Source organism: Crocuta crocuta, unplaced genomic scaffold (assembly GCF_008692635.1).
Source record: "Crocuta crocuta isolate KB4526 unplaced genomic scaffold, BGI_CrCroc_1.0 scaffold80, whole genome shotgun sequence".
Taxonomy (NCBI): domain Eukaryota; kingdom Metazoa; phylum Chordata; class Mammalia; order Carnivora; family Hyaenidae; genus Crocuta; species Crocuta crocuta.
This window is the reverse complement of record NW_027527559.1, coordinates 3271423-3295347: the sequence shown is the minus strand read 5'-3', so window position 1 is coordinate 3295347 and position 23925 is coordinate 3271423. Positions and strand designations below refer to the sequence as shown.

Here is a 23925-nt window from a genome sequence, read left to right as displayed (position 1 = left end):
GTGGGCTCCAGCCCCTGCGGGCGCCCCGCCCTGCGGCCACAAACCGGGAGCCCGGGAGCCTCGGCGAAACGTTTGCTCCCCTTCGGGCGGCGCCTGGCTTCCCTCTTCCAAGCTGCGACGACAACACGGCAACCTGAAAGTTTTCCAAAATTGACATAAGATACTTTTTTAATGTTCAGGTACCCTAGAAAGGCCTTATTCCAGTAATTTTTATTTTTATTTATTCTTGAGAGAGAGAGCATGAGAGGAAGAGGGGCAGAGAGGGGGGGACAGAATCGGAAGCAGCTCCAGGCGCCGCACTGTCAGCACAGAGCCCGACGCGGGGCTCGAACCCAGGAGCCAGAGATCTGAGCCGAAGTCGGACACTTAACCGACTGAGCCACCCAGGCGCCCCCCCAGGAATTACTTTTTTCTGCTCAAAACTAAAAACAGAAAAGCAAAACCACAGATTACATGAGCCGTGATAACCGAAAATATATAGACTGAATATGGGGTTTTGTTAATGTATAATACTGATTTTTTAAGTATGGAATTATGTTCTGAAATCGTGTTATATTTTTATAGAATTTTGGACGAAGTGTCCAGCTAAGTTCAAGGGAGCCAAAACAAACAAGGGGTACTTCTGATGCTGAAGAAGGTACGTCGCATTTGAAAATTTCTCTCTGAGCTTGGTTCCCCGTGATTTCATGTTTTGTTACATGTATTTTCCCAAGTGCGCATACGTGACAGAGGAACCACCATGTGGGGTGTGAGCGCCTTGCCCTGCACATTCAGGCTGTTGCCAGGGTTTTCATTCTGAATAACCATGTANTCTCTCTCTCTCTCTCTCTCTCTCTCTCTCAGAAATAAGTAAAAAACATTTTTTAAAAAATTTGTTAATAAATAATCATGTACTGGACATCTTTCTACATGAAGCCTTTTCCCCACTTTTCAACCATTTCTCTAAGATGGAGATTCCCAGAGTTAAAATTACATGTCGTAGACAACCAATAAATACTTGTTGAGTGAAACTCTGTATTAAATGAATACTGAATCAGAGGGAATAAACATTGTTATAGCTCTACATATATATCCCTACACATTTTCCTGAAAAATATCATTTAAAATTTTTCTGGAGTGTGAACCAACTTGTGGTAGAATTATTTCTATGATTTGCTTACATGGTAGGCAAAGATATTGTGTTTTATTAGTTTTGATTTGTGTACCTTTTATAAATAATATGCTTCATTGTTTTGTATGTGTGTTTACTTTTGGTGAATTGGTCCTTCATACTGTTATTTCCTGTAGGTACCAGAGCTTGGGTATTTCCTTACTGATTTCTGCAAATTCCTAAAATATGAAGGGTTCTGTTCTTCACATTAGTTGCAAATGTTTTTACTACTTTATTATTTGTATTTTATTCCACTTAAATATTTACATATAGAAGTCTTCCTTTTTATTTTTTTTCTTCAATAAATAACAGCTAATTTCCTGCATACAACTAGGAATCGGATACACAGTAATGATCAAAACATATAAAAGTCTTGTCCTTCAAAAATTTAAAGTCTATAAGGGAAGACTGGCTTTTATATAAACATGGTTTTTAGTCTTTTCTTCTTGATTTCTCCAATACCTTTAGGATCAAAGAATCTTTCCCGTACAGAGATTCAAAAGTGTTTCTTTCTTTCTCATCCAGATTATTTAATGGTGTGATTCATTAAATTAAATCCTTTAATTTCCTTTTATTTTGTTTAAACATATGATATAATAGGAAACTGCATATTGATTCCTTTATAAGCAACAAATTAATTTATTGAGTTATCTTTCTCTTCTCTCAAGACTCTGATGTTTCAGTGATAAATTAAGTTCTTCTATCTTTTTCTAAGCTGTCAGTTCAGTTCAGCTCATTAGCTCACTTTCTCTCGAGAAAAAAAGGCAGTCTCCTTCATTGTCTCTTTGTATTACCAGTGAATAACAAAAACACAACACAGAAATAATCGTAATCTAAACATGATGCATTTTTCCTTTAGCTCGGATAACGTTCCAGAAATGTTTATTGCCTCACGGGCATCACGTTGACTTTCTGTGTTTTAGTTAGGGATGGGAACATGCTAGATATGAATAATCCTGATAAATAAAATGCCAAGTAACAGAAGATGTAGAGGGTTTATGTTTGTGAAGTGAAAACATGCAGACACATGTCAGTTAAGTAAGTTTAAGAGAAGGTCCCACACACAAAAAAGGATTGAAGAGTAATTAATGTAAAGTTTCTGTAGTTTCAGATAGTACTTCTGAGTTTTTGATGGCTGAAAACCTAGTGAAAGCTTCAGTGCCTGAGGATGAAATTCTCACTGTCATAAATAGCAAGCCGCTACAGAAATCAAATCTGGCTTCAAATACGACCCCGCCATTCAACATTTGTGCACTGTCAGCTGATGAACAGAAGATTCTACAGTCCCTCAGTCGTCTCAATGAAAGGCTGTACTGTAAGTGTGGAAGACCGCCTTTTGTGAGAAATGTTACGCTTTGTACTTAGATCATTATAATTTAAATTTTAATTTAATAATTAGTAATGTATCTAGATTATTAGCTAATTAAATCAAGTATATAACAATTAAAAATATACTTGCGTATACCCTGCTGTTTCAGGTGATACCATAGTCATGTCATTTGTGGTGATGCCAGTTCCTCTGGCTGATGCATCTGTCAGGAACACACGGATACACTCCCACGTCAGCGCTGGCACAGGCTTCTGTCTATACTCACCATCTATCAAAAGCAAGCATCAGTTCTGGATTAAGTACTTTAAAAAATCTTAGGTATAACAATAAACTGGTGAGAATGTTAGGAGTTCTTAAGACCCGGAACTGAATATAGATGAGAACCCAGAAAGGTAAGGAGGGAGCTGCAGCTAGCTGTCATCTCGACAACACTGTGTGGGTTCCACAGTGAAGGTGAGCTTTGCCTTTCGTGGCCTCACAGAAACAGAAGACGAATCCCAGGGCGTACTCAAGATGGGTCGTCTCACACAAGATCCTCCCCCCATAAAGCTGGGCCTCCCAAAGAGCTACACCCTACAGACACACACACACAGGTGGGAAAAGCTTGCACATCTTGAGCTTCAGGATTGAGCCAATGAGGGAGGAAGACATGCAGGCTTTGTTCACCTCTCTGTGCCTGTGTGTGTGTGTGTGTGTGTGTGTGTGTGTGTGTAGGATGTAGCACTTTGTCTATATTTTGTTAATAGCAGACTTGTACTAAAGGAAATCCTAAAGAATACACTTCAACAGACCAAAAGTAATCTCAGATGGACAGTCTGAGAGTGTAAATTTGAACAAACATTGGATAAAATAATAAATGTAATAAAGTAGTAAGTGTTTCAAAGAGAAAAACATAACCGTTAAAATACCTACTGAAGGGGGCACCTGGTTGGCTCAGTCAGTTAAGCGTCCCACTCTGTTTGGGCTCAGGTCATGATTTCACAGTGCATGAGATCAAGCCCCACATCAGGATTCTCTCTCCCCCTTTCTTCTTGCCCTTCCCCCACTCATGTGCTTGCTCTCTGTCTCAAAATAAACATTTTTTTTTAATACCTTTTAAAAGCAGTGCATAAGTTGGGAGAATGTAAATGGTGTTAAATTGTACTGGGATTCTTTTTAAGGAATTTTGTGCACATTAACTTTTTTTTTTCATTCTTGTTACATACAGTGTTATATGAGTTTCAGGTATACAATATACTGATTCGACTATTGTATACATTACTCAGTGCTCGTCACAATAAATGATCTCCCTTTTTTTTTTTAAGTTTATTTATTTTTAGAGGGAGAGAGCATGTGCATGTGGGGCAGAGAAAAAGAGAATCTCACGCAGGCTCTCCACTGTCAGTGTGGAGCCCATCTCGGGGCTTGATTCCACAAACCATGAAATCATGAACTGAGCCAAAATCAAGAATAGGATGCTTAACCAACTGAGCCACCCAAGCACCCCAATAAGTGAACTCTTAATCTCTATTCTTTTCATCCCCTGTTCCCTCCCACATCCCCTCTAGTAACCATCAGCCTATTCTTGCTTTGTCTCATTTTTTCTTTGCTTGTTTGTTTCTCAAATTCCACATATGAGTGAAATTGTATGGTGTTTGTCTTTCTTGACTGATTTCTTTCATGTAGCATTAATTCCTCTGGTCAGATTAGCTTTAGATGTTGGTAAAGGGTGTATGCTTCTGGTAATCACTAGGGTCACAACTAAAGGACTAGAAATAGAGTATACAACTTCCAAACTAGTAAAGAAGGACAGTGGCACTCCAAAAAAATCAATCATAGTGATCCAAATTAAGACAAAAAAGGAGAGAAAAATAGACATGGAAGAGATAGGACAAATAGAAATACCATGTACTATAAGATGATAGACACACATGTATTTACAATGAATATATGTGGACTATATGCTACATTTAAAAGAAGAGAGTTATTATATAAAACTTTACAACACAACCATATTTTGTTTATGAGCAGTATATTTAAAACATAAGGATATAAAAAAGCTGAAAATAAAAAAGACAGAAAATATGTACCAAACAAATTCTAACCAAAGGAAAAATTGGTTTCAGTGTCTTATTATCAGACAAAATTGACTATAAAGCAGAAAGCATTAACATACATAAAAAAGATCATGTTGATCAAAGCTTTAATTCAGAGATTAACCAATAAATTAAAGAGGAAAATAAAAGGAACACGGAAGCCAATGAAAATGATAACATCACACCCAAAACCTCTGGGATGGCACAAAAGCAGTCATAGAGGGACGTATACAGCAATCCAGGCCTTCCTGAAGAAGGAAGAAAGGTCTCAGATAAACAACCTAACCTCACACCTTAAAAGGCTAGAAAAAGAAGAGCAAGTAAAGCCCAAAACCAGCAGAAAAGGAGAAATAATAAAGATTGGAGCAAAAGTCAGTGATACCAAAATCAAAAAAACAGTAGAACAGATCAACGAAATCAGGAGCTGGTTCTTTGAAAGAATTAACCAAATCGATCCCCTAGCCAGACTGATCAAAAAGAAAAAGGAAAGGACCTAAGTATATAAAATCACGAATGAAAGAGGAGAGATCACAACCAACACAGCAGAAATACAAACAATAAAAGAATATTATGAACAACTATATACCCTCAAATTAAGCAATCTGGAAGAAATGGACAAATTCCTAGAAACATATAAACTACAAAAACTGAAACAGGAAGAAATAGAAAATTTGAACAGACTCATAACCAGCAAAGAAATTGAATTAGTAATCAAAAATCTCCCCAAAAAACAAGAGTCCAGGGCTGGTTGGCTTTCCAGGGGAATTCTACCAAACATTTAAGGAAGAGAAAACACCTATTCTTTTGAAGCTGTTCCAAAAAATAGAAATGGAAAACCTTCCAAATTCATTCTGCCAGGCCAGCATTCCATTACCCTGATTCCAAAACCAAAGACCCCACTAAAAAGGAGAACTACGGACCCATTTCCCTGATGAACATGGACGCAGAAATCCTCAACAAGATACTAGCCAACCAGACCCAACAGTACATTACAAGAATTACTCATCACAATCAAGTGGGATTCATACCAGGGATGAGGGGCTTGTTCAAAATCCGCAAATCAATCATTGTGATACAGCACATCAATAAAAGAAAGAATAAGAACCACAAGATCTTCTCAACAGATGTAGGAAAAGCATTTGGCAAAACACAGCATACTTTCTTGATAAAAACCCTCAAGAATGTAGGGATAGAAGGATCATACCTCAAGCTTATAAAGGCCATATATGAAAGACCCACAGCTAACATCATCCTCAACGGGGAAAAACTGAGAGCTTCCCCCTGAGATCAGGACACGACAGGGACGTCCACTCCCACCACTGCTGTTTAACAGGGTGTTGGAAGTCCTAGCATCAGCATTCAGACAACAATAAGAAATAAGGCATCCAAAATGGCAAGGAGGAAGTCAAACTTTCACTCTTCACAGACAACCTGATATTCTATGTAGAAAACCTGAAAGACTCCACCAAAAAACTGCTAGAACTGATACATGAATCCAGCAAAGTCGCAGGATATAAAATCAATGCACAGAAATTGGCTGCATTCCTATACACCAGTAATGAAGCAGCAGAAGGAGAAATCCAGGAACCGATCCAATTCACAATTGCACCAAAAACCATCCATAAAATATCTAGGAATAAACCTAACCAAGAATGTGAAAAATCTATACACTGAAAACTATAAAAAGCNCACCTCTCAGAGTGGCTAAAATTCACAACTCTGGCAACAACAGGTGTTGGCAAGGATGCAGAGGGATGGGAGCCTTTTTAACACGGCTGCTGGGAATGCACACTGCTGCAGCCACCGTGGAAAACAGTGTGGAAGTTCCTCAAAAAATTAAAAATAGAACTACCCTATGACCCAGCNTCAATGCAATCCCTATCAAAATAACACCAGCATTCTTCACAGAACTATAAGAAACAGTCCTCAAATTTGTATGGAACCAGAAGAGACCCCAAATAGCCAGAGCAATCCTGGAAAAGAAAACCAAAGCTGGAGGCATCACAATCCCAGACTTCAAGCTGTATTACGAAGTTGTAATCATCAAGACAGTATGGTACTGGCACAAAAACAGAGATCAGTGCAACAGAAGAGAGAACCCAGAAATGGACCCACAAACATATGGCCAACTAGTCTTTGACAAAGCAGGAAAGAATATCCAATGGAGAAAAAACAGTCTCTTCAGCAAGTGGTGTTGGAAATACTGGACAGGGATATGCAGAAGAATGAACCTGGAAGATTCTTACACTGTACACAAAAATAAACTCAAGATGGATGAAAGACCAAAACGTAAGACCAGAAGCCATCAAAATCCTAGAGGAGAAAACAGGCAACAACCTCCTTAACCTCAGCTGCAGCAACTTTTTACCTGACACGTCCCCAGAGGTAAGGGAAACAAAAGCAAAAATGAACTATTAGAATCTCATCAAGATAAAAAGCTTCTGCACAGTGAAGGAAACAATCAGCAAAACTGAAAGGCAACTGATGGAATGGGAGAAGATATTTGCAAATGACATATCAGATAAAGGGTTAGTATCCAAAATCTCTAAAGAACTTACCAAACTCAACACCCAAAAAAACATAATCCAGTGAACAAACGGGGAAAAGATATGAATAGACATTTTTCCATAGGAGACATCCAGGTGGCTAACAGACACAGGAAAAGATGCTCCACATCACTCATCATCAAGGAAATAACAAATCAAAACCACACTGAGTTACCACCTCACACCTCTCAGAGTGGCTAAAATTCACAACTCTGGCAACAACAGGTGTTGGCAAGGATGCAGAGGGATGGGAGCCTTTTTAACACGGCTGCTGGGAATGCACACTGCTGCAGCCACCGTGGAAAACAGTGTGGAAGTTCCTCAAAAAATTAAAAATAGAACTACCCTATGACCCAGCAATTGCATTACTAGGTATTTATCCAAAGGATACAGGAGTGCCAGTTTGAAAGGGCACATGTACCCTAATGTTTATAGCAGCACTAATGACAATACCAAAAGTATGGAAATGGCCCAAATGTCCTTCAACTGATGGATGGGTAAAGAAGCTGTGGTAAATATATATATGCATATGTGTGTGTGTGTGTAATGGAATATTACTTGGCAATCAAAAAGAATGAAATCTGGTCATTTGCAACAACGTGCATGGAGCTAGTGTATTATGCTAAGCAGAATAAGTCAGAGAAAGACAAATGTATGATTTCATTCTTGGAATTTAAGAAACACAGCAGATGAACATAGGGGAAGGGGAGGAAAAATAGAGAGAGAGAGGCAAACCATAAGAGACTATTAAATAAAAAGAATAAACTGAGTGTTGTTGGCAGGGTGGTGGGTGGTGGGTGGGCCAGATGTGTGATGGGCGCTAAGGAGGACACTTGTTGGGATGAGCGCTGGGCGTTATGTTAGTGATGAAGCACTAAATTCTATTCCTGAAATCATATTACACTAACTATTAACTAACTTGGATGTAATTTAAAAGGAAAAAAACAAAGCTTTAATTAAGGAGAAATATATAAAAGGTTTCCATTTTATATGCATTTAAGAACATGCCTCAAAATACATAAAATATGTTTCAGCCATGGTGAGAGAGTTCTGTTTTTACATTGTGAGTAGTTGATAGAACAGGCAAACCAAACTGATGTGTAAAGAGTGACACATGATTAAAAAACTTTATTAAAGGGACATATTCTTTGCAAGTATACATAGAATATTTATTAAAATGAGCCATAGATTAATTATATCATAAAACCAGCCTAAAAAACATTTCAATATCTTAATGTTTACATTTTTGAGAGAGAGAGAGACACAGATCTGAAGCAGGCTCCAAGCTCCAGGCTGTCAGCACAGAGCCTGATGCAGGGGTCAAAGTCAGGGAGATCATGACCTGAGCCGAAGTTGGGATGTTTAATTGACCGAGCCACAGAGGCGTCCCTAGCCCGAAGCATTTCAAAGATTGTGCAATTTATCTAGAAATGAATAACAAAAAGATGACCATTAAGAAACACATTTCTAAATAAATTGTGATTCTGAAAAACTACCATAATGAAAGTTACAAAATCCTTATTTATTTTAGAACACAGGACATGACCTTTTGCTTACCTGTGGCAACATGGGACAAAGAAATGGCAGGTTCCATACACGCTGATATCAGGAATTCTGCTGATGTTTAACACGCTGCTGCAGGACAAGTGTGAGCTACTGTGAGGTTTTAAGACAAGTGGAGCTGACACTCGCGTCCGGATTCTTCTCCATGAAGCTACGCTGTTTCGTGAGAGAACCGGAGAGCCGGGCAGGGAGCAGGCGCGGACGAGGCGCTCAGCCTCGCCGTCGGAAAGCATGAAGCCCCCACGGCCGTCTCACCTCTAGAAAGGAGGCTGTACTTGGAGGGCGTCTGGTGGAGGTGACGCGGCCTCTCGTGGGCAAGAGACCACGGTCGTCAGGCCGCCACGGTCACCACCCCCCCCCATGAGGACAGCGACCCCGGCGCCGGCTGCTCCNTGCAGGCTGCCGCGGACTTCCGGCTCCAGGGGAGATGGGATCCAGCTTCACGGGGGTGCTTTTGTCCGTTCTTCTGCTCGTTTTGTTATTTTGTTTTTGTTTTGTTGTTTTTCTCTTGTTTCTTGGATACAGAAAATTTTTTTTACCATTTTTTAATTTTATTTTTTTCTCTTTTCTCTTTCCACTTCTATCAAGCTTCTCTTAACAAGCAGTCCAAAACACACCTAGGATCTAGCTTCCTCTATTTGATTTCTTAAATTTTTTTACTTTTATTTCATTCTACCATTTGTTTTTCCTTCCTCCAAAATGACAAGAAGGAAGAATTCATCTCAAAAGAAAGAACAGTAAGAAATGGTGACCAAGGATGTAATCAATGCAGATATAAATAAGATGTCTCAACTATAAAGTATTTATAAGGATACTGGGTGGACTTGAAAAAAAGCATAGAAGACGCCAGAGAATCCCTTTCTGGCGAATTGAAAGAACTAAAATCTAGTCGGGCTGAAATTTAAAATCCTATAACCAAGATGCAAGCCCAAATGGGCCATAAAGCAAAGATGGACAAGGTAGAGGAGCAAATTAACATAAAAGATAAAATTATGGAAAATAATAAAACTGAAAAGAAGAGGGAAACAAAGGTGAGGATTTAGGGAACTCAGTGATTTATTAAAACATAATAAAATTCATGTCATACGAGTCCCAGAAAATGAAGAGAGACAAAAGGGGCAGAAGGTTTATGTGAGCAAATTATAGCTGAAAACTTCCCTAATCTGGTGAATGACACAGACGTCAAAATCCAAGACGCAGAGAACTCCCATTAAGTTCAAGAAAAGCCAGGCATCACCAAGACATATCCTAGTCAAGTTCACAAAATACATAGCAGAGGAAAGAATCCTGAAAGAAGCAAGGAGGAGAAAAGTCCTTAACCTACAAGGGAAGACAGATCAGGNTTGTAAAAAAAAAAAAAAAAAAATAGCAGACCAGAGTGAGTGGCAAGATATATTCAACGTGCTGAATGGAAAAAATATGCACCCAAGAATACTGTATCCAGCAACGCTGTCATTCACAATAGAAGGAGAGATAAACAGCTCCCCAGGCAAACAAAAACTAAAGGAGCTTGTGACCAATAAACCAGCCCTATAAGAAATTTTAAGGGGGACTGTTAGAGTGGAGGAAAAAAAAAAAAAAAAAAAAAAAGACCAAAAGCAACAAAGATTAGAAAGGACCAGAGAGCAACAGCAGAAACACCAAGTCTACAGGTAACACAACAGACCTAAATTCTTATCTTTCAATAATCACTCTGAATGTAAATGGACTAAATGCTTCAATCAAAAGATAGGGTATCAAAATGGATTTTTTTAAAAAAACGATCCATTTATATACTGCCTACAAGAGACTGACTTTCGATCTAACGACATCAGCAGATGAAAGTGAGGGGATGGAGAACCGTCTATCATGCTAATGATGTCAAAAGAAAGCCAGAGTAGCCATACTTATATCAGACAAACTAGATTTTAAAACAAAGGCTGTAACAAGAGATAAAGAAGGACATTGTATCATAATTAAGGGCTCCATCAAGATTTAACAATTGCAAATATTTATGCCCCCAACTTGGTACAACTCAAATATATAGGTCAATTAATAATAAACATAAAGAAACTCATTGATGCGGTGCCTGTGTGGCTCAGTTGCTTAAGCATCCAACTTGGTTTTGGCTCAGGTCATAATCTCACAAACTGTGAGTTTGAGCCCCACATCAGGCTCTGTGCTGCCAATGTGGAGCCTGCTTGGGATTCTCTCTCTGCCCCTCCACTGCTTTCTCTTAAAATAAATAAATAAATAAAGCTTAAAAAAAAGAAACCCATTAATATTAATACAATAATAGTAGGAGACTTTAATACCCCGCTCACAGCAATGGACAGATCATCTAAGCAGAAACTCAATAAGGAAACAGTGGCCTTGAATGACACTTCGGACAAGATGGACTTAACAAATATATTCAGAACATTTCATCCTAAAACAGCAGAATATACATTCTTTTCAAGTACACACGGAACATTTTCTAGAACAGATCACACTCTGGGTCACAAATCAGCCCTCAACAAGTACAAAAAGATGGAGATCATACCATCCGTATTTTTAGATCACAATGCTATGAATCTCAAAGTCAACCACAAGAAAAAATTTGGGAAGCCCTCAAAAACATGGAGGTTAAAGAACATCCCACTAAAGAATGAATGGGTTGGGTTGATCAAGAAACTAAAGAAGAAATTTTAAAAATACATGGAAGCAAATGAAAATAAAAACACAACAGTCCAAAACCTTTGGGATGTAGCAAAGGCAGTCCTAAGAGGGACGTATATTGCAGTTCAGGCCTACCTCAAGAAGCCAGAAAGTTCCCAAATATACAACCTAATCTTACACCGAAAGCTAAAAAAGGAATGGCAAATAAAGCTGAAAGCAGCAGAAGAAGGGAAATAATAAAGATTAGAGCATAAATAAGTGACACACAAACAAACAAACAAACAAAAACAACAGATCAGTGAAACTAAGAGCTGATTCTTTGAAAGAATTAGCAAAATTGGCAAACCCCTACCCAGACTTATCAAAAAGAAAAGAGTAAGTATCCAAATAGATAAAATCATGAATGAAAAAGGAAAAATCACAACCAACACCACAGAAATACAAACGAGCATAAGAGGATACTATGAAAATGTATATGCCAACAAAGTGGGCAATCTGGAAGAAATGGACAAATTTCTAGAAACTCACACTACCAAAACTGAAACAGGAAGAAATAGAAAATTTGAACAGACCAATAACCAGCAAAGAAATTGAAAAGGAAAACTTTGAAACTCATTCTATGAAGTCAGCATTACCTTGATTCCAAAACCAAAGACCTCACTAAAAAGTATTATAGGCCAGTATTCCTGATGAGCATGAACGCAAAAGTTCTCAACAATATATAGCAAACCAAAGTCAGTACATTAAAAGAATTATTCACCACGATCAAGTGGAATTTATTCCTGGGCTGCAGGACTGGCTCAATATTTGCAAATCAAATATCTTTGACCTCGGCTGGGGCAACTTCTCACTAGACACATAACTGAAGGCAAGGGAAATAAAAGCAAACATGAATTAGTGGGACTTCACCAAGAGAAAAACTTCTGCACTGCAAAGGAAACAATCAGCAAAACTAAACTGCACCCCACAGGATGAGAAAAGAAGATATTTGCAAATGATGTATCTGATGAAGTGATAGTATCCAAAATCTGTAAAGAACTTCTTAAACTTAACATCCAAAAAACATGTTAAGAACTTGGCAGAAGACATAAATAGACACCTTCCAAAGGAGACATCCAGATGGCTAACAGACATGAAATAATGTTCAACATCACTCATCATCAAGGAAATACAAATCAAAACCACAGTGAGATAATAGCTCACACCAGTCAGAATGGCTAAAATTAACAACACGAGAAAAAAACCGATGTTGGTGAGGATGCAGAGAAAGGGAAACCCTCTTGCACTGCTGGTGGGAATGCAAACTTGTACAGCCACTGTGAAAAACAGTATGGAGGTTCTTCAAGAAACTAAAAATAAAACTACCCTATGATCCAGCAATTGCACTATTAGGTATTCACCCAAAGGATACAAAAATACAGATTTGAAGGTGTACAGTGCACCCCAATGTTTATAGCAGCATTATCTACAATAACCAAAGTATGGGGAGAGCCCAGGTGTCCATCATGCGATGAATGGATAAAGAAGATATGGTGTAATATCATGGAATATTATTCAGCCACCAAAAAGAATGAAATCTTGCCATTTGCAATGATGTGGATGGAACTAGAATGTATTATGCTAAGCAAAACAAGTCAATCAGAGAAAGACAAACACCATATGATTTCCCTCATATGTGGAATTTAATAAACAAAACATGAACATATGGGAAGGTGGAGGGGAGAGAAGAGAGGAAAACAAACCACCAGAGACTCTTAAATGCAGAGAACAAACGGAGGGTTGATGGACGGAGGAGGGTGGAGAATAGTCTGGGTGGGTGATGGGCATTAAGGACGGCACTTGTGATAAGCACTGGGTGTTGTATGTGAGTGATGAATCACTGAATTCTACTCCTGAAAACATTGCACTGTAAACGAACCAAAATTTAAATTTAAAGTCATAATCAAAATTCAAAAAAAATCAAGTCGGTTTTATTTATTGAAGTTCAGCAACAGGCAAAACAAACAATATGATCTGCATATATACACATGTGCTATAATTATGCAGACACGAAGGCCGTGTCGTGGGCTACCTCTGTGCACAAGGAAAGGCGTGCAATCCCCAGGGTGGCACGGAGGTGGGAGCTCCAGGAAGTTGCAAGGTAGTGGTAACGTGCACGTTTCTCGGTCTAGGTCACTACATAGACATTAGCTTCATTATAATTAATTGCAATGTGTTTATATGCTCTATATGTTTTTTGTGTGTTAATTTCAAAATTAGAATTTAAGAATAATATATTAGTAAGGGTGGTGGGCAACTCTTGGTTTTGTTCCAGGTCATGATCTCATGGCTCATGGGATTGAACCCTACGTTGGGCTCCAGGCTGACAGCGTGAAACCTGCTTGGGATTCTCTCTCTCTGCCCCTCCCCCACTCATGCACAAATTCTCTCTCTCTCTCTCTCTCAAAATAAATAAACTTTACAAACATAATAATATAGTAATAAAAACAGGGAGCTACAACCCCAGAAGCAATATATAACTAAAGCTAGAAGATATCCAATTATGAAGATCAAGAGTAAAAAAGTCAAGTCAGTTTTTTTAGTTTTTTTCTCTATTGGATACTTCCACATACTTACATGCTTCATATAAAGGATTCTGCTTGAAGTTGTTTTTTTTTTTTCTTTTGCCCAAACTCTTGCTATTATATGGACAAAAGCCTAAGCACTGAAAAGGCAAAAGTTGACAAATTTCTCAACTTTCATGCCTTAATAGCTAAATAAACATTTCCTCCTTCCTGAAATAATCCAATTTCATTTTTGTTTTACAAAAGAAGAGGGGCCCCTGGGTGGCTCAGTTGGTTGGGTGCCTAACTTCATTTAGGCTGTGATCTTATGGTCCATGGGTTCGAGCCCTGCATCAAGCTCTGTACTGACAGCACCAAGCCTGCTTGGGATTCTCCCTCTCTGTCTCTGTCTCTTTCTCTCTCTCTCTCTGCCCCTCCCTCATTCATGTGCTTGCTCTCGCTCGCTCTCGCTCTCTCAAAATAAATAAACTTAAAAAATAACAGCAGTAGAGTATTTTAAAAGAAGAAAGAAAAAAATAAAAGAAAACCCAGCATTTGAAGGAAGATTATTATAGAATAGTCAAAGTCTTGGGAATTTCTTTTTATCAAAATAAGTTTTATGTAATTGTTTTTCATCAAATTACTTCTATTTCCTAATCTATTATAAGTCTAAAGACTGTTTCTGGTGACAAAAGAAGGAAGTCTCTTCCCCAATGTTGGGTATTTTGACACAAGAATTTAATATTTGATTATTCTCTGTCAGTATACATAACTGAATTATTTTTGTGTCATGGTATAATTATTTCAGATGTACAAGAAACCATTTCCAAAAATCCATCCATCAGAAATACCCTACGAATAATACAATTTCTGGTAAGTACTTTAAGAAGCTTTTTTTTTTCTCATTTTGGGAAATGTCATGATTTTTTGTGGAAGAATCCTGTATTGAAATTAATTTTTCTTGATATTGGCTTTTAGGGAGTTTCCCCCCCAATCACCTTTCAATTATGAGATGTTTTGTTAGAATCAGCAAATATCTTCTCATTAAAAAAAAAAAAATCAAAATTGGGGCACCTGGGTGGCTCAGTCAGTTAAGCATCTGACTTTGGCTCAGGTCATGATCTCGCAGTTAGTGGGTTCGAGCCCCGCGTCGGGCTCTGTGCTGACAGCTAGCTCAGAGCCTGGACCCTGTTTTGGATTCTATGTCTCCCTCTCTCTCGGACTCTCCCCTGCTCATGATCTGGCTCTCTCTCTGTCTCTCAAAAATAAATAAATGTTAAAAAAATTTTTTTTAAGTTTCCCAGACAAACAAAAACTAAAGGAGTTCGTGGCCACTAAACCAGCCCTGCTAGCAATTTTAAGGGAGACTCTCTGAGGAGAGAAAAGATGAAAACAAAAACAAACAAACAAACAAACAAAAAAGACAAAAGCTACAAAGACTAGAAAGGACCAGAGACCACCACCAGAAACTCTACATGCAACATAATGGCAATAATTTATACCTTTTAGTACTCACTCTAAACATCAATGGACTAAACGCTCCAATCAAAAGACATAGGGTAACAGAATGCATAAGAAAACAAGATCCATCTATGTGCTATTTACAAGAGACCTATTTTAGACCTAACGACACCTTCAGATTGAAAGAAAGGGGATGGAGAACCATCTATTATGCTAATGGTTCCCAAAAGAAAGCTGGAGTAGCCATACTTATATCAGACATTCTAGATTTTAAAATAAAGACTGTAATAAGAAATGAAGAAGGGCTTTATATCATAATTAAGAGGTCTATCCACCAAAAATATCTAGCCATTATAAACATTTATACTCCAAATGTGAGAGCACCCAAATATATAAATCAATCACAAACATAAAAAAACTCATTGATAAATACCATGATAGTAGGAGACTTCGACACCTCACTTACACCAGTGGACAGATCATCTAAGGAGAAAATCAACAAGGAAACAATGGCTTTGAATGCCACACTGGACTGGATCGACTTAATGGATATATACAGAACATTTCATCCTAAAACAGCAGAATACACATTCTTCTGTGTATATACAGAATACATATGGAACGTTCTCAGGAATAAATCATATACTGGGACACAAATCAGCCCTCAACAAGTACAGAAAGATGAAGATCATACCGTGCATATTTTCAGACTACAACACGATGAAACTTGAAATCAATCACAAGAAAAAATGTGGAAAGATAACAAATACTTGGAGACTAAATAACATCCTACTAAAGAATGAACAGGCTAACCAAGAAGTTAAAGAGGAAATTAAAAAGTACATGGAAGCCAGTGAAAATGATAGCATCACAGCCCAAAACCTCTGGGACGCAGCAAAGGCGGTCATAAGAGGGACGTGTACAGCAGCCCAGGCCTTCCTGAAGAAGGAAGAAAGGTCTCAGATAAACAACCTAACCTCACACCTCAATGAGCTGGAGGAAGAACAGCAAATAAAACCCTAAAGCAGTAGAAGACAGGATATAATAAAGATTAGAGCAGGTATCAATGCTATCAAACCCAAAACAACAACAACAGTAGAAGAGATCAATGAAACTAGGAGGTGGTTCTTTTAAAGAATTAACAAAATTGATAAAAACCTAACCATTTTGATCAAAAAGAAAAAGGAAAGGACTCAAATAAAATCACAAATGAAAGAGGAGAGATCACAACCAACACAGCAGAAATACAAACATTAGTAAGAGAGCATTATGAGCAATTATACACCAACAAAATGCACAATCTGGAAGAAATGGACAAATTCCTAGAAACATGTAAACTACCAAAACTGAAACAGGAAGAAATAGAAAATTTGAACAGACTCATAACCAAAGAAATTAGTAATCAAAAATCTCCCAAAAAACAAAAGTCCAGGGCTGGATGGCTTTCCAGGGGAATTCTACCAAACATTTAAGGAAGAGAAAACACCTATTCTTTTGAAGCTGTTCCAAAAAATAGAAATGGAAGGTAAACTTCCAACCTCATTCTGCGAGGCTAGCATTTCGTTAGATGATTCCTAAACCAGACAAGACCCCAGTAAAAAGGAGAACTACAGACCCATTTCCCTGATGAACATGGATGCAAAAGTCCTCAACAAGATACTAGCCAGGGGTCCAACAATACATTAAAAGAATTATTCCCACAACCAAGTGGGATTTATACCTAGGATGCAGGGCTGGCTCAATATCCGCAAAACAATCAATGTGATTCATCATATCAATAAAAGAAAGGACCAGAACCATATGATCCTCTCAGTAGACTCAGAGAAAGCATTTGACAAAATACAGCATCATTTCTCGATAAAAACTCTCAAGAAAGTAGGGATAGAAAGATGATACCTCAAGATCATAAAGGCCGTATATGAAAGACCCACCGCCAATAGCATCCTCAATGGGGAAAAACTGAGAGCTTTCCCCCTAAGGTCAAAACGTAAAAGACTCTTAAATATAGAGAACAGAGGGTTGCTGGAGGGGGTGTGGGAGGGGGGATGGGCGAAATGGATGAGGGGATTTAAGGAATCTACTCCTGAAATCATTGTTGCACTGTATGCTAACTAACTTGGATGTAAATTAAAAAATAAAAAAAATTAATGACAAAGTATAGGAAAAAACAAAATTAAAGATTTTAAACTTGGTTTCTATAAATAAACACATTAAGTAAACATTAAATTTATTCTATAAAGAAAAAACATTTTTTAAAAAATGTGTCGTGTGCCACCTGGAGAGATGTGCTCTGTCCAGGGCATCTTCCATACCATCAGCCCCAGAGTAATCTTCGTAAAACATGAATATGAGCAGATCACTCTTGTGCTTAAAACCCAGTGTCGGCACTCACCTGTCCCCGGAAAGATGAATTAAAACTCCCAAGAACTGCCTTCAGGACCGTCCCATCTGCACCTCTGGCTGCTCCCCAGCTCGTAATGTACANTCTTGCACGCCTGTCTCCTCCTCACTCCTTCAGGCTTCATCTCACCGCCATGCCCGCTGGGAAGGCTGGCCCAGCCCGAGTTTCATCCTGTCCACGATTTAGCGTGTCCGCTTTTTGGCCACCATGCAGCCTCCTTTTTTTCTTTTCGTAGAAGTTATCATACTGGTCTCTTTTTCTTTCTTTCTTTTTAATGTTTATTTTTAGTTTTGAGACAGAGCACGAGCAGGGGAGGGGCAGAGAGAGAGAGGGAGACACAGAATCCGAAGCAGCTCCAGGCTCTGAGCTGCCAGCACAGAGCCCGACGTGGGGCTCGAACCCACGAACCCCGAGGTCATGACCTGAGCCGAGGCCGGCGCTTAACTGACTGAGCCCCCCAGGCGCGCCCTCTTTCTTGATTGGACAGACCCTGCCCGAGTGCTCACTGCGTGCCAGGCCCTGTGTGCGGCTGGGACCAGACCCGGGGAAGCCCTCCCCTCCCAGCCGCGCGCTCCAGCGCGCCCTGGACACTCCGGCCATGGCTCCTCAGTGTAAAAACTATGAACCTTGGAAGCAGAACTTTTACTTTGGACTATTTACTTTTTCAAAATAAATTTTATGAATTTATGAATTTAGTGAATTTTTATTGCCTTCTCCAGCAACTTGCTTAACCCAACACATGTTGTTAAACTCCACTTGGGGTTACGGAAGCTGCTGGGGCTTCGCTTTGTTAATAAGTCACTAAATTGTGACCATTTACACAGCAGTTATGCTAAAAGGCAGCTGCTATAGCAAAGAGCGAAGATCATGAATTATTATAATCGGTATGATGCTTTATGTGAAGTGGCACTCATTATGTTGAGGTTGATGTATATGTAGCATTTGAGAATTTAAATTATGAATTTAGTGTCATTAAAATCCATCATCTGTAAGGAGATCCACCGGGTAAAGCCCGTGATACCATAGTAAAACAGCGTTCTGAAATTATGTTACAGGACAGCCAGCCAAGGACCAGTCTCTCTCCTGATGTTGGACCCAGATCGCAGAGAAAATACTGATGAGGAATAACAGTAACTATTAAATGGATTATTTTTTATAGACTCCTGTAAATAGGTCATACATTTCTGCATTTGTTAATAATTTAAAATACTATAAACATAAAGAGAAATCATAACATGGGTAGTGGAGATAAATGGACTAGTTCATTTACATTTATGCTACAAGTTTATTATGTATTTTATTGATAAATACATTTTTAGTGAATGGAAATGCTTCATTGTTTTTAACGGGCATGCTTCTGAAAATAAATTCGTTATATTTAAAAATAAAACAGGATATTTTGTTATTCAAATTGTGTATTAGCAATAGTTGTGAAGGTTTATTTTTCTAAAATTCCTAATAAACTCTATTAAATTTTGGTACAGTGGTGTCAAACGTTTATGGTTTTTTTTTTTAAGTTTATTTATTTATTTAGAGAGAGTGGGAGAAGGGCAAAGAGAGAGGGAGAGAGAGAATCCCAAGCAGGTTCCTAGCTGTCAGCACAGAGCCGACGCGGGGCTTCAACCCAGGAACTGTGGGATCATGACCTGAGCTGAAATCGGGTCAGACGCCTAACGCAGCCACCCCGGCGCCCGCATAAAGCCTAGGACCCGTCAGTACCGTCCCGCAGAAACAGCAAAGCTCCTTGTTTGAGACTTTGAAGGATCTCTGCACTTTGGGGTTGTTGCGAAGGGATGTTTAGAAAACCGAAAGAGGGGCGGGGGTCTCTCTCTACCCCTCTCCCTGCCCCTCCCCCGACTCGCGGGCGCACCTGCGCGCGCGCGCTCTCCCTCTCTGCCTCTCAAAATAAACAAACATTTTAAAAAAGAGAAAAGAAAACGAAAGGAACCCCTTGTGTGATCATGAAACTCTTCATATGATTATAAAAGTTTTTTCATAGAACTATGATAATCGCATGTGTCTTTTTATTTTCACTCAGCCTTTCTCTTCAGGCTCTGTGGATCGCTTCCGGCTGAGCTGCTGACGGCTCCACCGGTGAGGCTGGCAGATGGCGTTTCTAGAGCGCGCCGAGACGGCCGGGGTAAAACTCGGGTGCCAGCCCGCTCTTACAGGTCTCCAGGGCTTCCCCTTGTCCCTGGAGGGACTGTGCTCACGGGTCCACACCCTCAGGGCCGCCGTCCCGCCGGGCACCAGGTTCCCAGGGGCCCTGACTGCCGCGCACGGCCTGCGCCCGAGCGCGCTGCACCCTGCGCCCGAGCGCCCTGCACCCTGCGCCCGAGCGCGCTGCACCCTGCGCCCGAGCGCCCTGCACCCTGCGCCCGAGCGCGCTGCACCCTGCGCCCGAGCGCCCTGCACCCTGCGCCCGAGCGCGCTGCACCCTGCGCCCGAGAGCCCTGCACCCTGCGCCCGAGCGCCCTGCACCCTGCGCCCGAGCGCGCTGCACCCTGCGCCCGAGCGCCCTGCACCCTGCGCCCGAGCGCCCTGCACCCTGCGCCGGGGACGCGCCTCCCGTCGCTCCGCTGACCGCCCTGCGCTCGCTTACGCGCTGCCCGGGTTGACTTCCTAAGAACCCTGTCTCCTGGCCCCGTGTATAAATGACGTGCATCCCACACTGTAACGGCGAGTGTGCACGTCCCCTCTCCTTGTAGACGCGAGCCCCTGGCAGGTGGAGGTGTCTGTGGCCTTAGGAATTAAAGTGGGGGACACAGCGGCAAATCAACATACGAACGAAGGCGGCATATTCAACTGTTCCATTATCAAGCCCCTACTATGTGCTGGGCGCTGCTCCGCGTATTAGGGACAAGATAGAAAACAAAATTATTTTCTTCTCTCGCGGAACTTACATTTTAGCAGGGAACACAGATTTGAAACCTATGACTATGCCCTCGGGGAGCGGTCAAGCGGAGCGGAGCGCAGGGCGGGCTGGTGCTGGGAGGGAGAGGAGNTCCCCTCGCGCGTCCAGAGGAGAGCACAGGCCTGACGGTCCCGGCGACAGGGGGCGACAGGGGCCTCCAGCCGGACGTGGCTAACACGGCTGCTCGCGCGTTTCTCCCGCCCTGGCTGCGCCCTTGGCCAGAAGCGCTCCTAGGGCGGCACGTGAGCAGCACGACTCCCGAGTGTGTGTCCTAACTCGGATGCGGAGAGCCGCGAAGCCCGGGGGAGCTCTGAGAATACCACGGAAGACGCTTCCTACGCGAACAAACAGCAGGACGCAGCCTGTCTCCGCGAGTGTAGACAGGAGTGTACCCCAGCACTGAGCGTGGTGCGTGGAGAAGATACGCCTTCTTTCCAAGGATCTGCGGCGCTCCTTTGCTGCTATAGATTCACTGATTGGAATAGATATTAAGCAGAAATTTCTATTTATTAAACATCTTGCTGTAACTTGTGAGACAATTTTTATGAAGAATGGCATTTTGGAATTTTTTAATTGCCCGTTTTGGCATAATATGTAGTCCCAAAGCTACCGCATCCCATAAAATGGCCGTTAGTGGCAGTAGAACGGAGGCTATCTTTCTGGACGGTGAAGGGAAGGCCTCCTAGGCCCCTGGGATCACACTGTGACTTCCACACTTAACAGCTGGCATTTGAAAATACAACGGAAAAATGATTAGAAGGTAATGAATCAAAATTAGAAATTAAAAGTTTTAAGACAGCAAATTATTGTGGCCTTTTGTTAATGACACTACTAAATTCTGGTTTGCAAAGCTTGATGTGGTGGGAAATGAGTTACTGTATCATGAGTACCTACCATGTGGATTATTGTCTGCTCCAGGCAGACAGCCAAAACACAGATTCTCATCTCCCTTTACAGATAAGAGTTCAGAGGCTCAGAGACGTTACTCCCATCCAAGGTCACACAGCAGGCCAGTTACAGATCGAGGTTCAAACCCAGGTCCATCCGGCTGCAGCACCCATGTTCTTTCTGCTACATATGGGGACTCCTGGGAGAAATTAGGGAGAGGAGAAAAGGAAATGAAAAAATGAAGATTGGGGGGCCTGCGCAGCTCAATCTGTTAAGCGGCTGGCTTTGGCTAGGGACATAATCTTACAGTTCCTGACTTTGAGCCCTGCATCAGGCTCTGTACTGACAACACATTTAATGTTAAATAAACATTTACAAATTTTTCTTTAAAAAGAAAAAATAGGGGCGCCTAGGCAGCTCATTTGGTTAAGTGTCCGACTTTGGCTCAGGTCATGATCTCACGGTTCGTGGGTTCGAGCCCCGCGTTGGGCTCTGTGCTGACAGCTCAGAGCCTGGAGCTGCTTCAGATTCTGTGTCTCCCTCTCTCTCTCTGCTCCTCCCCCACTCGTGCTCTGTCTCTCTCTGTCTAAAAATAAATAAAAAAAATTTTTAAAAATGAAGATGGATGGGAATAATCAACGGAAAGAGGAAACATCCTGTACTTTCCTATTCTGGGCATAGAAGCATAGGATTAGAAAGGCCACAGGAAGTGTAAGGCTCAGGTGTGAAAAAGTAGAAAGCTGCGTGTCAGTGCTAGCAAATACTTGGGCCATTTTTTTATGCCATCAAGATACAGTTTTGTGAAATGGGATATTTTTATTTTTTTAATTTTTTAACGTTCTTATTTTTTGAGAAATTATATAAAACATTAAAACATATACTTAGTAGGGTTTTTTAAATGTTTTATTTATTTTTGAGAGAGAGAGAGAGAGAGAGAGACAGCGTGAGCAGGGGAGGGTCAGAGAGAGAGGGAGACACAGAATCGGAAACAGGCTCCAGGCTCTGAGCTGTCAGCACAGAGCCCGACGTGGGGCTTGAACCCACGAACAGTGAGGTCATGACCTGAGCCAAAGTCGGACGCTCAACCGACTAAGACACACAGGCGCCCCTTAGTAGTTTCTTAAAATGTATGAAGCACTTGTACACATGCCATTTTGATATGGATTATACAGGGTAACGTTGGCGCCCACAGGAAGTAATAATCTAGACCATCCATCTGAAAGCCACCTCCCAAGCCNAAGATACATTATTGTGAATTGGGAGATTTTTATTTTTTTAATTTTTTAACGTTCTTATTTTTTGAGAAATAGAGGCCAAGTGGGGGAAGGGCAGAGAGAGAGGGAGACAGAATCAGAAGCAGGCTGTCAGCACAGAGCCCAACATGGGACTTGAACTCACAGACCATGAGATCATGAGCTAGGCCGAAGTCGGGGGCTCAACCAACTGAGCCACCCAGGTGCCCCTAAGTGGGATATTGTTTTTAAATGAACTTCCTGTGGGGCAAGCAAGCCAAAGGGCTGTGCCATGGTTTTTGTGGAGCATTGCAAGCACCTCAAATTCAATTTNGGCAAGCCGCCTGCCAAACAGCGTGGTGGTTAAGAAGCCCCAACTCTAGTACCTGTTATCTGCGTACCAAAGAGTCTAAAAACAAAGGATAGTTTAAAATAGTTTAAAAAGTAGTTAAAATGTGGTCAGTCTGGGCCAAACAAGTTTCACTGGTGAGCTTGTAAAGAAGGACAGGTATTTATTTTACTAGTGCCGAAATATTACGACATCGTCCTTCTGTGAGACTGGCATGACCAGAGTCCCGATGCAATACCAGCCCTAAAACCCTCCAGAAAGAGTTGCTAGAATTTTTGCAGCTCCAGAGAGGGCTCACTGACATGACAAAAGTAGATCAAGATTCATTGTCAATTACAAGTGGAAGAGAATTGCATTTTGGGTGCTCAAAGTGAAGACAGTGACAATGTGATTATATATGTAACATTTTAAAACATAAGAAAGCAAAATGCCTTCTACACTGAGTTTTAAATCTTCAGGAAAAAAGGATCCCCTTTCAAATTGAGTAGACAAGTTCAGAGGAAATCAAAGGAAATTATCAGTTCTATCAGTGAACAAACGTATAAGACTCATTACAAGAGACAATAATCTTTTGGGCAAAAGATATCAAAAAATCAAAAGAAAAGTCTGGAAACATTTGCAAAAGGCAGAACTTCTAATAACTGGTAAGAGAAATTTACATTTATCTTTAAAATTGGTGGGGCGCCTGGGTGGTTTAGTCAGTTGAACCTCTGACTCTTGATCTCAGCTCGGGTCTTGACTTCTGGGTCATGAGTTCAAGCCCCACACCGGGCTCCGTGCTGTGCATGAAGCTTACTTAAAAAAATTAAAATATTTTTTAATTTAAAAAAAAGAAA

General features: G+C 40.6%; 1 protein-coding gene across 3 annotated transcripts in view; it reads left to right on the top strand.

The window, feature by feature from the left end:
• CEP126 (centrosomal protein 126) overlaps positions 1-19095 on the top strand; it is a 100062-nt gene extending 80967 nt beyond the window's left edge. Inside the window, exons 8-12 of one of the 3 annotated variants that reach the window (XM_077769783.1) lie at positions 565-637; positions 2256-2465; positions 2629-2757; positions 14653-14717; positions 18762-19095. In XM_077769783.1, coding sequence (XP_077625909.1) covers positions 565-637; positions 2256-2465; positions 2629-2757; positions 14653-14717; positions 18762-18824 — 540 coding nt within the window. In that variant the 3' untranslated portion in view covers positions 18825-19095. The remainder of the gene's footprint in view (positions 1-564; positions 638-2255; positions 2466-2628; positions 2758-14652; positions 14718-18761) is intronic. The other 2 variants (XM_077769792.1, XM_077769799.1) reach the window with 2 other exon arrangements.
• Positions 19096-23925: the final 4830 nt, after the last annotated feature.